The sequence below is a fragment of the Xyrauchen texanus genome, chromosome 11, assembly GCF_025860055.1.
Source record: "Xyrauchen texanus isolate HMW12.3.18 chromosome 11, RBS_HiC_50CHRs, whole genome shotgun sequence".
NCBI lineage: Eukaryota > Metazoa > Chordata > Actinopteri > Cypriniformes > Catostomidae > Xyrauchen > Xyrauchen texanus.
In genome coordinates, this window is record NC_068286.1 from 36422342 (window position 1) to 36439608 (window position 17267).

The 17267-nt window shown below is 36.8% G+C and overlaps 1 protein-coding gene across 3 annotated transcripts in view; it reads left to right on the forward strand.

Annotated features, from left to right (window-relative positions):
* The window catches only part of LOC127652143 (dachshund homolog 2-like), a 56022-nt gene that overhangs the window by 16842 nt on the left and 21913 nt on the right, over positions 1–17267 (forward strand). For all 3 annotated transcript variants that reach the window (XM_052138203.1, XM_052138205.1, XM_052138204.1), the window contains exon 2: positions 12387–12502. In XM_052138203.1, the coding sequence (XP_051994163.1) occupies positions 12387–12502 (116 nt within the window). The remainder of the gene's footprint in view (positions 1–12386; positions 12503–17267) is intronic.

The window sequence follows — 17267 nt, forward strand, 5'->3', positions numbered from 1 at the left end:
GAGGCCTGTACTCTGGAGCAGGATCGATTTGGAGGTTGCAGGTCTGGGGCGGTGTCACAGCATCATCAGACTGAGCTTGTTTTCATTGCAGGCAATCTCAATGTTGTGCATTACAGGGAAGACATCCTCCTTCCTGCAGGCTGATTCTGACATGACCCTCCAGCATGACAATGCCACCAGCCATACTGCTCATTCTGTGCATGATTTCCTGCAAGATAGGAATGGCAACAACTGCCATATTGATTCAACTTGAATCAACATGCCAAAATCATGGCAGTGTTCTGCCATAGCCAGCAAAGTGCCTGGATCTCAATCCCATTGAACACGTCTGGGACCTGTTGGATAGGAGGGTGAGGGCAAGGGCAATTCCCCCATAAATGTCCGGGAACTTGCAAGTGCCTTGGTGGAAGAGTGGGGTAACATCTCACAGCAAGAACTGACAAATCTGGTGCAGTCCATGAGGAGGAGATGCACTGCAGTACTTAATCCAGCTGGTGGCCACACCAGATACTGACTTACTTTTGACCCCCTCTTTGTTAAGGGACACATTATTCCATTTCTGTTAGTCACATGTCTGTGAAACCTGTTCAGTTTATGTCTTAGTTGTTGAATCTTTTTATGGTTATAAATATTTACACATGTTATGTGTGCTGAAAATAAAAGCAGTTGAAAGTGAGAGGACATTTCTTTTATTGCTGAGTTTAGATTTTTAGAAAAAACGCTTATTAACAAAAAGTATGCGTAAGAGTAATATGATGCTTGCCTAAGCAAACACCAGTAACTGTACTATCATATGTATTATAATTAACAGTAAGACTTCAGGGCTTGCATTGTGTTATTTTCAAAATACCCTGCATTCACTAAATCTATTGTACCTTTATACAAATATAAAGTGTCAGGGGTTGTAAATGATATTGGTTTGAATATTGAATGAATTCATTCTCAAATCATCTCACTGTGATCTAACTCATTCTCTCTCCCATTTTTCTTTTTATGTCTTTTTTCTGTCATCTCCTACTCTTCTCACTCAAAAGAAAATAAAGGAGTGTAATTAGCCCTTCTGTGGTCTACACAAAACTGTCCAGGGAAAAATGAAGCTATTGTATCACTCAGAGGAAAGTCAATAGATGTCATTGTATATATGTGTGTGTGTGTGTGTGTGTGTGTGTGTGTGTGTGTGTGTGTGTGTGTGTGTGTGTGTGTGTGCGCTTGTCTATCCTTATTATCATACTTGAAATCAGCAGAGGCAAAGGACTGCATTAATTCAATACCTAGTTGAAATGAAAAGAAAGTAAAGAAGACAACCCTGACCAATCAATAAAGGGAGGGATTCCCTCCAGAGTTGTGCTCGATGACATCATAGTAGAAAAAAATTCTAAACACAAAGAAACAGACGCTCGCAGTGTTATCTAAGCATTGTTCATGCATTTGAAAGAAAGTCCTTCAAATACAATGCATCTCACTTCAGTGATATTGCAATAAAATTGATTGATTTTTAAACCAAAAACAAGAGTCGCTCAATGGAAAGTGATAATGTTAAAAATATGTCTGTATTATCTACAATTGTGCAAGGAGAGTTTTGTTTTGTTTATGTAGATGTTTATTAATCATAATAGGTGAATGTCATGAAACCAGTCAGGAATGTGTCCCACCCGGGTAGTATTTTACCCCTAAGTCAAAGAAAAGAAATAAGAAATTTGATTTTGCTTCAATTAGAAGAAATATTTTTTGCATTGCGAAATAATTTTCTTGACAATTAAAAAACATTCTGGGTTTAGTACAAGTTAAGCTCAGTCGACGGCATTTGTGGCATAATGTTTATTTTGACTCATCCCTCCAAAAATCGAGGTTACAGTGAGACATGTACAGTGGAGGGTAAAGGCAGAAACTTTAAGCTTTTTTTAAGAAACATTTAAGCTTTAATCGCATTTTAGGGTTTGTTGACATTAAATTTTCATGGCAACGAAGTTGTAAAATTAGATATAACTCAACACAAAAAGGCTAGTAAGTGACATTAAAATCATGTTCACATGATTATTGTTTACATCTTGTGGCTAAACTTTTTAAAGAGAATATTTTAACATTCAAAAATGGTCCCCATTCACTTCCATTGTAGGTGCCTCACTGTAACCCAGATTTGAGGGGGTTTTTTTTAAAAGAAGGCACAAGTCAAATTTCAAGTCCGATTTTTGTGGTAATCAGTAGTGTGCCACAAAAGCTGTTGATTGAGCTTAACTTGTATTGAACCTGGAATATAATTTATTTAAATAAAAAATGACCATATAAGATTAAATAGAATCTAATGAGACTCACCATTGAGAATAAAAATAACTCAATATACATCCAGACGCATTATAATGAAAATGTATGGGTGCTTATCATGAAATATTGTTTATTTGCTATGACTAAATCAACCTGAACAGTTTACACTTAATCAGGTCAGATTGTGCAAAAGACTTTGCATAGCACATAAGATGTTTCACAAAAGCATTTAGCTTAAGATGATTATTTATATCTTCAGCTTTAGTGTGTCAATAGGAAAAATAGATGTTATGACAAATGTCATGGCCCCCACAAAGCCCCCCACTGAACGTCGTGTCAGTCTGGGTTTATATAAAGAGACAGAAGCAATTGAGACACCCTAAATAGATAGAAGATCTGTGGTAAATTCTCCAAGAAGCTTGGAACATCCTATCTGCCAACAACCAAGAAAAACTGTGTCCAGGTGTACCTTGGAGAATTGGTGCTGTTTTGAAGGCAAAGGTGGTCACACCAAATATTGATTTAGCTTTTTTATGTTTACTGGACTTTTTATGACATTTAGTGATAAATGAAAACAATTTAAGTCATTATTTTTGATGACATCCTCACTATGAAATATTTTTCACAAGTGCCTAAAACTTTTGCACAGTACTGTATCTATAGAAATATCTCCTAAAGGTAGTAACAAGTGGATATATTCACTTTTAACTGTACAGTGTTGTTTGTTATCATTTATGAATGCAAAGAGGAACTGCAGTGAAGTGCTCTAGTCAACACCCATGCTAGCTTTCTGATATATCTTGACAATAAATTGTAGACCTAGCCTCCGTTTGTATGTGTGTGATGGACAAAATTAATAGCTGTTGAACTGTGTGTTTGTGTGTGTGTTTGTGTGTGTGTGTTTGCCTGAGCTTTAGTAATATGTCTTTGATCTCATGGGGAATCTCCTTGTCCTCCATCTCCCACCAATCATAGATGATGACAGAGTATATTGATTGAGAAGAGGTTTCCATAGTAACAGGATCTTGGGTGTGGTCTGAGATATGTTTTATACAGAGTTGAAGGTGAGGAGATGGGGGGGGGTCTTGGGTCTTGGTCTTTGACAAAATGTAATTATATTTTTACGTGGACTCTTGGGCAAGAGTCACATCAAGACACGTCTATAGAGAAAGAAATATTTTTTGTATTCACAGTGATACAGCGATACAATAACAGAGTGATACATAACATTAAGATCTCTTATACAGCCCTATATGTGAGTGAGCATGTTTAATTCAGGTAAATAAGATTGATTGTCCATGAATGTGGGACAAAATGGCTTAACTATTTTGTACATGAAATAAATAAACAGTAAAAACAACAACAAAAAAACTGACATTTTTCTGGGCATTTTTGTACACACAGACATGAATTAGTCTCCGAATCTCACAGATTTTATCAACACATTTTAAACACATGCTTATTTTCCCTTTTTATTTCCAAAATGTCGTCTGTTTAATGAGGTTTTTAGTTTTTTCTTTTTAGTTTTTCAATATTTATTTATTTATTTAGTTAAGTCAGGAAGTAAGTTAAACATCATTCCTTAATTAATTTCTGTTCTCACTTGAAACACTTTAGTTGCATTATTTGTTTTTTGATCAGGAGTCAGGATAGAAAGGATGCCTATATTTTTCTCATTTAGATTTGTCTGTTCAAAAGAAATCCAGATTTTAGGATTGGATTTCTAATTACAAATAGTGTTGTGGTTATGTTTCATTAACATGAAACATACCAAGGGTTTTTATAAGTACCTCATATATATGGTGTGTGTGTGTGTATGTGTAATATATACACACACACACACACACACACACACACACACACACTTGTTGTGTTTCCATGTTTTATGGGGACGTTCCATAGACATAATGGTTTTTATACTGTACAAACTATATATTCTATCCCATGACCCTAACCCTACCCCTAAACCTAACCCTCACAGAAAACTTTCTGCATTTTTAGATTTTCAAAAAACATAATTTAGTATGATTTATAAGCTGTTTTCCTCATGGGGACTGACAAAATGTCCCCACAAGGTCAAAAGTTTCGGGTTTTACTATCCTTATGGGGACATTTGGTCCCCACAAAGTGATAAATACACGCACACACACACACACACACACACACACACACACACACACACACACACACACTCTTGTTGTGTTTCCATGTTTTATGGGGACTTTCCATAGACATAATGGTTTTTATACTGTACAAACTTTATATTCTATCCCATAAACCTAACCCAACACCTAAACCTAACCCTCACAGAAAACGTTCTGCATTTTTAGATTTTCAAAAAACATAATTTAGTATGATTTATAAGCTGTTTTCCTCATGGGGACTGACAAAATGTCCCCACAAGGCCAAACATTTCGGGTTTTACTATCCTTATGGGACATTTGGTCCCCACAAAGTAGAAATACACACACACACACACACACACACACACACACACACACACACACCAAGTTAGTTCCAAAGTTCTCAAGAGCAAGTATACAGTCATTTCCTCATTTATTTTCAACATGAATAATAAATCATATGTAACTAAACATGTTTACATACTTTGAACTAACTAGTTAGCATTTTGGCTGTGTTCTCACAGAACGCCAACGCAGAACTATAAATGAAAACCAACACAGGTCAGATCAAATGTCCACTATATGTATTGTGTTGGAAGTTCATCAACAGATTAATACTTGATTGCTACCGCATTCTCTACATCACATGGCACAGCTGCAGTGTAGACCGCTTTATTAATTATAATAAATGGGAGCGGTCACATTGTTTTCATTTATATTTTTTTTTATACAGCTGTTATAGAATACTGTCATTAACTGAAGGAGCAGTCTGATTCAGGCAAAGCCAGTTTGGTTTTTGTTTAAACTAGTAGTCTAATCACTTTGGAATTAAACCCATAACCTTGATTTTTTAACATTCACATAATATCGGCTCAAAGTCTTGATTATATATATTATGAACTAAAATAATAATAAATGTTTTTTTTTAACATTATACAAAAATAATAGTAAAAAAGGTCAACATTTTTTGTTTGAATTATAAAATAATAGTCAAAATAGGAAGAAACCATACTTTCACTGAATAAATGTTTTCTCTCTGGACACATTTACACAGGTTACACCGGGTACAAAGATTATTACACAAAAGAACTTACACTTTTTTCCAAAGTGACTTTACATTAAAGGTACGCATGTTATCAGTACGTGTTCCATGGGAATGGAACCCATGACCTTTCTGTTGCTAGCGTAATGCTGTATCAGTTGGGTGCTGTATCTGACACCATCACTGTACCATGGTAATATCATATACTTTTGTTTGTTTAGCCAATGCTTTTCCAGTCCCTAAGGACAGCGCTTCACTCAGTTCTATGAGAGTTTTTACTTTACAAGTGTGTGTGTGAGTGTGTGTTATGTGACCTCTGAATGACTGCATTGCTCCCATCAGCAACTCATCCTGTCATTCAGTTAAACGAGAGCAATTCTTTTCTCTCTGATTGTACAGAACAAAAGAGCTGTCATCTGTAGATCTGGATTAGCTTTTTTGTGTGTGTGTGTGAGTGAGAGAGAGACCGAGAGAGAGAGAGAAGTGGTATCAAGAGATCAATGAATGAGTCTGCGGCACATCTCCGAGAGCTGTATTACTGTAAGCTTTGTAAACAAAGTTCTTCCTTTTGTCTGTGCTTTTAAGAAAGAGGAAACCATTCACACCCCCGTACATCAACACACCATCCCACACACACTGCACACATTCCTGTTCAGCTGACACAGCGGGTTAGTGGATGTATAAACATTACATACAGGGATGAAAAGAGAGATATGAACAGCTTAATCGCTGTGGAAATGCTCTTTCATTCTTTTCTCTCTGAGATTCATCCACATATGCTTGTGGCCCATTTAGACATCAAACTAATGATGTGTTCAGAAAACATAAACAACCCTTTTGTTTCAAAATCAGAGATTGCCTTCTCAACACCCTTAAATTGAATGTAAACTAATTAAGTACATTTTATTTCACTTTTAATTAACTACTTAAGTACATTTTAAATCACCTTACGTTAAATTGGCTGTGTGCTTAAAATCCAAAATACTACGGCTTTGATTTAAAAATGTAAACAATTGAAAACAGGATTCCTTGATTTTTATATAAAAGAGTTTGATCAACTGTTTTCATATTGCAAAGTGCCTTCCACAGTCCAGCCAGCCTATATCAAGGGATCAGAATGCCATTGAAACTTTTGAACAAGCAGCAACCTAGCAACCATCCAGAACACCCTGGCAATGCTCTTGCAACAATTCAGAACAACTCAGTAACAGCATGGCAATGCCCTGGCAACCACCCACATCAGATTTGTTTTTGGTGCAGGAAACCTGGATTGTCAAAACCCTAAATGCTAAAAAAAAAAAAGTGTATGCCCCCTTTAAATAAACCTGCCATCTGGTTCACTTTAACTTCTCGTGTCACTTGCCTGTTCTTAAAAAGGGGTCAAGAATGTTATGCTCTCTGCATAGGACAGATTATACTCTTGTTGTGGGTGTCCACTACCATAGCCATATAAATCAATGAAGGGATGTTAATCTGCAGTGTGTTCCTCTGTCAATCATGGGCCTCTGTTTAAAGGTCTCTCTCTTTTTCTATCACATTCTTCCAGGGCAAAAGCCCTTCAGTGTCTTTTAACCTTTGACTGCTCAGAAATCGAGTCTCTACCCGGAGATTATCTTTTGGTGTTATAAACAAAAGCATGACAGGCGCGACAAGCTACCGGCTGTTCTCTCTCTTTCTCCTCCTGTTACCCACACCACCTTGAATGACTGAGCAGTCCATGTTTTTGATTTTGGCAATTTCAACTGATTTCAGAGGAGTTGGTCTTGTTTATTCGGTCGGTAATTGTTTAGTTGGACCATGATTGACAGATGACAGACAAAGTGGGACTTTAAAGTTTGCTAATTACTAGAGATGCACCGATCGACCGGCCAGGGACCGGAATTAGCCGATTTTCCGCATGCTCGTTCTGGCCCGGACCAGTAACCGGCAGGTCAGCCTCACGTCTTACCGATTCCAAGCCGGTCCGTTTTGTAGCCGCATGTAAACATGTCATTGGCGTGGGAGATCTTCACTGTGTGAGTGAAGAATACATAAAGTTCGAAATGTGTAATAATTGTAAGGCCAAAGTAAACTGTGGGGGAAACACCACAATAACTTTCGGATCAACAAACCTAATTAGACATTTATAACACCATCACCCAGCTAAAAATGCCCATTTTAAAAAGAAGCTAAAAAGTGAAAGCGGCTAAAGCTAGCCAGAGCTCAGAGCCAGCCACAAGTCAGCAGCCTCTCCTATCATCCCTTGGAATGAGCAGCGAAAAGACCAAAGCAATTACGAGGAAAATTATGGAATTCATGGCCCTGGATGACCAGCTGTTCTCCATAGTTGAGGACAGAGGGATCAGAAATCGGATAAATTTCCTCGATACAGAGTATGAGGTACTTTCCGACGTCGCGTTGCCCGAGTTGTTTAATCTCGTGTCATGTCACACACACAGCCTGTTATCTGTCAACATTTGGGTACACAAATGCGGGAGAGGGGAAGGGGGTGCTGGATGGCAGAGGCAGGCAAAATACATACAAATTGTGCCGTTGTGATTTAACGTAATTTTTCCCACCGTGTCCGATATTAAAATCAGTGCGACACACATTGCAAAAGGAGTGGGCATTGTCGATATGGCTTCGGGATATGAAATTAAATTCTTCCATCCAGCTGTTGTTAAATGTACATGTATATTTTGTATTTTTCACCGGAGCACCAGCTGAGTCTTCTCCTCCCCTCTACCAGTGAAAAAAGGTAGATTTTGTTTGTATATGTGGTCAGTAATAGTTCTTAGAAAGAAAATCGGAATTGGAAATCGAAATCGGACAAGAAAATTGCAATCGGTGCATCTCTACTAATTACTTCCTTAATACACATCAGGTCTTATTGTGAATGCATTGGTGCACGTTATAAAAAATGTAATAAAATTAACTTAAATTAAACAATATTAGTCTTTAAATTTAAATAGTAACTTGCGCCGCCTCTGAAACAAATTTTCCTTTTTTCAGCTGATGTCACTTATTTGTCAACCATCATTCTCTATACAGTGCATGGTTTTTATGGTCAACGTAAACAACAAAAAGTTGATAAAAGTGTTTTTTTTTTTTCCTCCCAATTTGGAATGCCCAATTCCCACTACTTAGTTGGCTCAAGTGGTGGCGTGGTTACTCACCTCAATCCATGTGGCGGAGTACAAATCTCAGTTGCCTCCACTTCTGAGACATCAATCCGCACATCTTATCATGTGGCTTGTTGGGCATGACACCGTGGAGACTCCCAGCATGTGGAAACTCATGCTACTCTCCGTGATCCATGCACAACTTACCACGCACCCCATTGAGAGCGAGAACCACTAATCGTGACCACGAGGAGGTTACCCCATTTGACTCTATCCTCCCTAGCAACTGGGCCAATTTGGTTGCTTAGGAGACCTGGCCGGAGTCACTCAGCACACCCTGGATTCGAACTCGCGACTCCAGGGGTGGTAGTCAGCGTCAATACACAATTTTTTAAGAAATAACAATAAAAGGCAATTCTGTTGTAGTCATGCCAAAAAAATAATTCCCTGTGGATCAGGTGGTAGAGCGGGTTGGCTGTTAGATTCCCGGCCCACACGACTCCACATGCTAAGCGCCTTGCATGGCAGCTCTGGCGCCATTGGTGTGTGAATGTGTGTGTGAATGGGTGAATGAGACTCAGTGTAAAGCGCTTTGGTAACCTCTAAGGTTGAAAAAGTGCTATATAATTGCAGACCATTCACTCCGTGTCAGACGCATGCAATTTTCTTTTGAAACAGCATATAAACTCTAAAAGCTTTCTCAAGGACATTACTTGATATTAATTTAATATGTGAGGGAAATAATGTTTTATTTTCTACTCGCAAACTTTCCGATCGGAACAGTGATTTGATGGTATGTTTGAAAGTTTGTGTTGAGTAAATAATCATATTTCATAAGTTATGGAAACAGAACACTTCTAATTTGTTAGCAAATTAAAAAGCACCTGGTAAGAGTTGGTTATATTGCATGTATGCATTGTAAAGACTTTAAAACATCACCAATTTTGTGTTATTGAGGCGAGTAGTTATTATTGTTGATTTCTTTTTCAGCACGAAACATTAAAAGTATTTTGTATATGATGTATTAGTCTATGTATTATTAAGTGACTCAAGAGCAAGTATACAGTCATTTCCTCATTTATTTTCTGCCTGCAATGCAGGAAACATGAATAATAAATCATATGTAACTAAACATGTTTACATACTTTGAACTAACTAGTTAGCATTTTGGATGTGTTCTCACAGAACGCCAACGCAGAACTATAATGCAAACCAACACAGGTCATATCAAATGTCCACTATATGTATTGTGTTGGAAGTTCATCAACAGATTAATACTTGATTGCTACCGCATTCTCTACATCACATGGCACAGCTGCAGTGTAGACCGCTTTATTAATTATAATAAATGGGAGCGGTCGCATTGTTTTCATTTATAATTATTTTTATACGGCTCTTATAGAATACTGTCATTAACTGAAGGAGCAGTCTGATTCAGGCAAAGCCAGTTTGTTTTTTGTTTAAACTAGTAGTCTAATCACTTTTTAAAAAATACCATGGTATTACCATTTTTGGACATGTGGGCTACCCATTCAAAACCATGATGATGAGGTCAGAATGGAAGCAGCAGAGATCAAATTATAAAATTAGGGTACAGTGAGGTGAGAAGTGAAAAGAACGATGAGACAAGAAAAAGTTTAGAGCCCTGTAAAAAAAAGAAAGAAAAAAAGACAATGTGCCGTTACCAGGGTAATACCATGGTGCGGAATGATTACATTCATATTTTATGATACTGTCATAGTACACCAAGGTACTTAAAAAAAATGGTTTATAAAGTTTGGAGATAATTTTTTTGAAATGAGTGATTTTCATTATTCCATTAACTGAGAAGGGTGTAATGGGTTATTGGTTATATTAATCTTTGATTTAATAATTGTATTTGTTGATACTGGAGAAACTGTCCCCTCCCTAGACTTGGGAGGCACTTAAGGCGGTTCTTAGGGGTCGGATCATACAATAATCCAAAGCAAAAAATCCAAAGCACGAAAAATCGTGGAATTGGAAGGGAATATTAAAAGTGCCGAGGCAGAGCTGAAGGCCTGATGGCCTCAGAGAATTGAAATACAGATATAATACTATTTTGTTGCGGAAAGTGGAGTTTTGGTTATTCAGGGCAAGACAAGGCAGGGAAGCTTTTGGCTAGATATATAAAACAGAGAGTCTTTTTCTACCATTCCCTTAGTGATATCTGCAGGTGGTGAAATTTTTTCCTTGGCCATTGATATTAATAATGCTTATAAAGAGTTCTATCTTTATATCTATAGTTCCACTATAGAGAAAATTTGTGGAACCATCAGTGCCCTTTTTTTATCCTTTGTCCTCTGTCCCTGCAGAGGTCTGTGCACGCCACTTCCACACTGGCAGAATATTTCCAAATGGTGTAAGTGTAATATCTGATTGGGTGATTTCACCTCTTGAAATCTGGCAACCACACACGTCAACCTCTAATTATGATCAGCTAATCGCTGTTATTTAAAATCTGTTATTCAACAAAGGTAGAAAATAAAATATTTTTCTAAGTAATACATGACACAACTGATCTAAAGGGGATGGTAAGGGTGATGGTGGTTTTACAAGGGGGGTATGTTTTTATACACATTGGAGCTGGTTCTTTTTGTTCATGGCTTAGAAATGTTTTATGAAGGATTTAATGAAATCCCTATGGAAAAATTCATGAGAATACTTCTTGAACTAAAACGGCTGATGAAGTTGGCGGTTTGCGCTATATTATGGAATGGAATGCCCACTTTTCTCAATCAATCAATTCTTGCCCTACATTTTTTCTTGTTGAATGTTCTGTTTGACTCAGAAATACGTCACTTTATGGAAGTAAAATGGGTTACAAAGACTGTTTCATGTTGACATTAAAGCTGCAATTGGAAACGATTGGGAGATGCAAATGTACCCCTTTAGGAGACTATTTGACAGTTTACTCATTAGAAGTCCAACCTCTGTCCCTCTTGTTCTTTTAAAAGGATAGTTCACCAAAAAATAAAAATGATGTCACTATCCAATCACCCACATAATGTGTCAAACCTGTATGACTGACTTTCTTCCTTGGAACCCAACAGATGTTACTCATTAGCCCTTAGTCACCATTCATTTATTTTAATTTTTTCATACAATGAAAGTGAATGGTGCCAGAAACTAACATTCTGGATCTTTCATGGATGAAAGAAACAGGTTTGGAACAACGAAAGGTTGAGTAAATGATGAAAGAAATGTCATTATTTTATTATAATGTTTATAACTGTCTGGTTTGGTTCAGCCAACAAATCAGACAGAAGGAAACTTCAACAGACAGTCAGGACTGCTGAGAGGATTATTGGTGTCCCCCTGCCCACCTTCCAAGACCTGTACGTCTCCAGAGTGAGGAAATGGGCAGGTAGAATCACTCTGGACCCCACACACCCTGCCCACTCCCTCTTTGAACCGTTGCCCTCTGGCTGGCACTACAGATCACTGAGCACCTGGACATCCAGGCACAAGAACAGTTTTTACCCTCAGTCCATTTTCCACAAGAACAATTAAACTGCTTCAGGACTCCCCATATCTCATGTACAGTACATATGGAAATTCACATATTTAATTCAATAACTGTGAACACCCCTACCTTGCACATACATTGCCACTTGCACATGTACAAACGCCATTATATGTCCTACTATTTGTATTATATTTATACTTTTTCCTTGTTTTATATTCTGTGTCTCACTGTAATGTTCTGTGTACACTTATCGGAAAAAAAGTCCTTTTGTACGCAAGAACAAATGGCAATAAAGCTCATTCCGATTCTGATTCTAAACTATTCCTTTTTAAGATGAATGCAGTACTTATGTGTGCTCACACCCTTCACAGCTCACGTCCTGGACGCCCACCTAAGCGCTCCTATGTGGCCAGTGTGCAGGAAGGCCCCAGAGTTCTCCACCATAGAGCAAACAGCCTAATGTCACCAGCCCTGCTGTCACCCACAGGTAAAACCACCATACACACACACACACACCGTCTCCTTTTTAACAACCTTAACTGATAAGTAAATTCAGGTGAGGTTTGATTTACTCACAGCGCCCTTCAAACATATGAAAAGTATATGCTTAAATCACTCCCTCCTCTGCTGTCCTCCTGCTCATCTTTCATTCTTTCAGTCTTTTACGGATGACAGTGATGAATGACACACCCCAGCGGGATCACTCATCCATCTGTTCATCCCTCTCTATTTCCCTCATCCTCACACTGCCCAAAAGCACACTCACATCCCCCCGTCCTCTCTTCTCAACTCTACTGTATCACATTGGGATGGGTTGATGCTGGAAATGTGCTGAAATCTGCCCAAATACTTATGAGCGAATCAAGTGTGTAGCCTTCATACCTGAGGGTTCAATTCTGTTTAGTCTCTTTTTATCATTTAATTTGAAATTATTACTGCTAAACTTTCAATAGCTACCATAGACCTTGTGATACTGTAGGGGAAAGTGTCCCCCAATAATCAGATTTTACAAAGATGGGTTTTCCAATCCTAAATATGTGGTTACAGCCTTGCAAAAAATAGCTTTTATAGGAATGGGCGATGCCACTTATTTTCTTTTTGATACCAAGTGCAATCAAGCCAATCGCAAATACCTCCTCATTAAGTGGATTTATTTTTTTTCACAATGTTTGGGGTGGGATGTTACAGGGTTGAAGATCAGTGTCTAAATGTTTAGCTAATGGCATTGCGCCACACCACATCATTTACAATCTACATTCTTGTGCTTTGCGGCAAAAGCATTTTTTTCTTAAGAAATGAAATGGATCATTATAATTAAGAGGAACTGTTGAGCTTGACAAGGCTGATATTAGTTTAAACATAATGAAAGACTAATACTGAAAGGAAAACTTGCCACTGTTTGAACCAAGTGGTCAAAAATTTTAAATTATGTCACTCCATTAATATGATGTCAGAATGATCAAACCATTATTTTTTAAAGAGGGAAATGTCACTGCATAACGGAATTGAATATAAAGTGCAGGGAAAAAGACAAAGCTAATTTTGGGGAGATAATCATTACTTTTCAAGGGCCATTACCTTAATGTGCCACTTTTCAAATGTTCCCTACGCAGTTTTTTTTTATTTTATCAGGACGTTTGTGTGTGTGTATTATTAACAAAACACACACGCACACACACACATACACATGCACACAAATTTGTGGGGTCACCATGGAAGATGTGCTAGACTGTGCAGTGATATTTTGCAATGTTTGAGTAGTTACCGTGGAGATGTCACTTAGAGTCTTGGCATCGCCAAGTGCCAGATGTCAGGACTCATTAGGAACTAGAGTGGGGCAGTTTGCTTTGATTTGCCAAGTGCTCAGTCATTGTTTAAGGCTATGACAGTTGGGTTAAACAAAGTGGTGGTATCATTTGAGCAAAACAGTGATTACATCCTAATGGTAAAATGCAACAGACCAGCAGACACAATGGAGACTTGAACACCAATGAGACTAAATGGAGAGCAAATGCAGACTTGTGCTTCTTAGATAATAAATGTGTCTCCTCTGGAGTTTTAGAAGAGATCTCATCAAACTGTTCAATCAAAAGTCAGAGATTTCATAATGAACTGAAACACATCAAATTCTTACAAGACATAATAATCTGAACTATACTATCCACATTAATATTTATAGCTCTTTACTCTTACTGTATATTAACAATTTTCTTATTTGTGTCTATCATTTTTTCTCCTTTTGGACAAGGCTCAACAGTAAGGATTTAGGGCCAGTGCTGTGTTCTCTCTAAATGTTACATTTGTTGTTCTGGTAAATTAGGTTTTATGCCTTCCAAAGTTAAATATTTAAATTTATTTGATGCATTGAACATTGTTGTTGTAACTTCTCTGATTGAAACTTTTCATCAAAGTAAGCTAACATTGATAAGGTTTTGTCGAAATTGTAAGAATGATCTGTGATGGTGTGGTGGTGGCGTAGTGGGCTAAAGCACATAGCTGTTAATCAGAAGGTCACTGGTTCCATCCCCATGGCCACCACCATCGTGTCCTTGAGCAAGGCACTTAACTCCAGGTTGCTCTGGGGGGAATGTCCCTGAAATAAGTGCACTGTAAGTTGCTTTGTATAAAAGCATCTGCCAAATATGTAAATGAGATAATCTTGGAGGCATCAGTAAGTATGTGTTAAAAATAAAAATCTATCAGTGAAAATTATATATATATATATTCTTTTCACTGATAGATTTTTATTTTAAATTTGTAATACATTAATACAATAGTGTGTGTGTGTATGTATATATATATATATATATATATATATATATATATATATATATATATATATATATATATGGAGGCCCAAACCTGCATAAATGATAAATAAATAAATGTAATAATACAAAAAGGAATAAATGTCTTGATAAAACAAATATAATTCGTTTTTAATTAAATTTATTCCTGAATTTATTATTGTATGACTTTATTCCTTTATTATTTTCTATATTTATTTTTAACTTTATTTTTATTATTTTTAACTTGTAATTATTTATTCATTTATTTTGCATATTTTTTTTATTTATGCGTTCATTTATTTTTTAGATTTACTTATACCCACATATATTTATTTCCATATTTATATATTCCTATATATATTTATTTATTTATACATTTTATTTTTACTTTTCTGTGTGCAACATGGAAATGAGGGAGGCGGTCCTTGCGTAGCTCCAGTGCATCATTGGTTAATCGGAAGCAGATGGACGTCCCACCTTAGCACCTCTGACTCGCACAGATTTTGAATATGCAGGGAAACGTTTTGCAGAGAGTTTAACAATCCAGTATGTGCTTCGACATTCATACCGGCATACAGCTCTCCTGAAACATCAATAAGCACCTCTACTCTAAATGAAACACAACTCTCTAGATATATGTGAAGCATCAGCTATAGTTTTTTTTATTTTATTTTTTTTATTGCAGAACTTATATATACATACATACATAAACGATCAGGAAATTGAAGCATGGTTGTCTCTTTTACAATGAACAATCATAACAACAGAAATCAATATTATGGATTTGCGGACATCAAAATATGAAGTTATATACACAGAAAAAAAAAAGAAAAGCATAAGGTTAAATCATTATAAATCATAATTTATGAAACTTGCTCATTTTGTGGATTTGTTGAAGAAACAGCTCCCATTTATTTTGTGATTGTAGTGTAACCAATAAATCTTGGATTGACTTAAGCTCTTATGTTTTTAGCCCCACAAATAGCTATAGTTTACACAATATGTAACGTCACATCAAAACAAGTCAAGAGTAATCGAGCACACGCTTCAATCTACAATAAGCCAATGGTAAGCAGGACCCGCCCACATAATTATCATACAAGAGACAGAAATGTAAGAATAAATACAAAAATAAATAAATGTGGGAATATTTAAATATAGAAATAAATACATGTGGGAATAAATAAATATAAAAATAAATGAATGCATAAATAAATAATAAAAAAAACTAAACAAATGAAAGAATAAAAAAAGTTTTAAAGAATAAAAATAAAAAGAGAAAATAATAAATAAAGGAAAAAAAGTAATACAAAAATAAATTCAGGAATAACTTTCATTAAAAACTAATTATATTTGTTTTATCAAGACATGTATTCCTTTATTTATTTTCTTCTTATTAAATTTATTTATTTATGTATTTATTTATTATTTTTGCATGTTTTGTCCTCCATATATATATATATATATATATATATATATATATATATATATATACTACATATATACAGTGATATACACTCACCTAAAGGATTAACACCTGTTCAATTTCTCATTAATGTAATTATCTAATCAACCAATCACATGGCAGTTGCTTCAATGCATTTAGGGGTGTGGTCCTGGTCAAGACAATCTCCTGAACTCCAAACTGAATGTCAGAATGGGAAAGAAAGGTGATTTAAGCAATTTTGAGCGTAGCATGGTTGTTGGTGCCAGACGGGCCGGTCTGAGTATTTCACAATCTGCTCAGTTACTGGGATTTTCACGCACAACCATTTCTAGGGTTTACAAAGAATGGTGTGAAAAGGGAAAAACATCCAGTATACGGCAGTCCTGTGGGCGAAAATGGTCAGAGGAGAATGGGCCGACTGATTCAAGCTGATAGAAGAGCAACTTTGCCTGAAATAACCACTCGTTACAACCGAGGTATGCAGCAAAGCATTTGTGAAGCCACAACACGCACAACCTTGAGGCGGATGGGCTACAACAGCAGAAGACCCCACCGAGTACCACTCATCTCCACTACAAATAGGAAAAAGAGGCTACAATTTGCAAGAGCTCACCAAAATTGGACAGTTGAAGACTGGAAAAATGTTGCCTGGTCTGATGAGTCTCGATTTCTGTTGAGACATTCAGATGGTAGAGTCAGAATTTGGCGTAAACAGAATGAGAACATGGATCCATCATGCCTCGCTACCACTGTGCAGGCTGGTGGTGGTGGTGTAATGGTGTGGGGGATGTTTTCTTGGCACACTTTAGGCCCCTTAGTGCCAATTGGGCATCGTTTAAATGCCATGGCCTACCTGAGCATTGTTTCTGACCATGTCCATCCCTTTATGGCCACCATGTACCCATCCTCTGATGGCTACTCCAGCAGGATAATGCACCATGTCACAAAGCTCGAATCATTTCAAATTGGTTTCTTGAACATGACAATGAGTTCACTGTACTAAAATGGCCCCTACA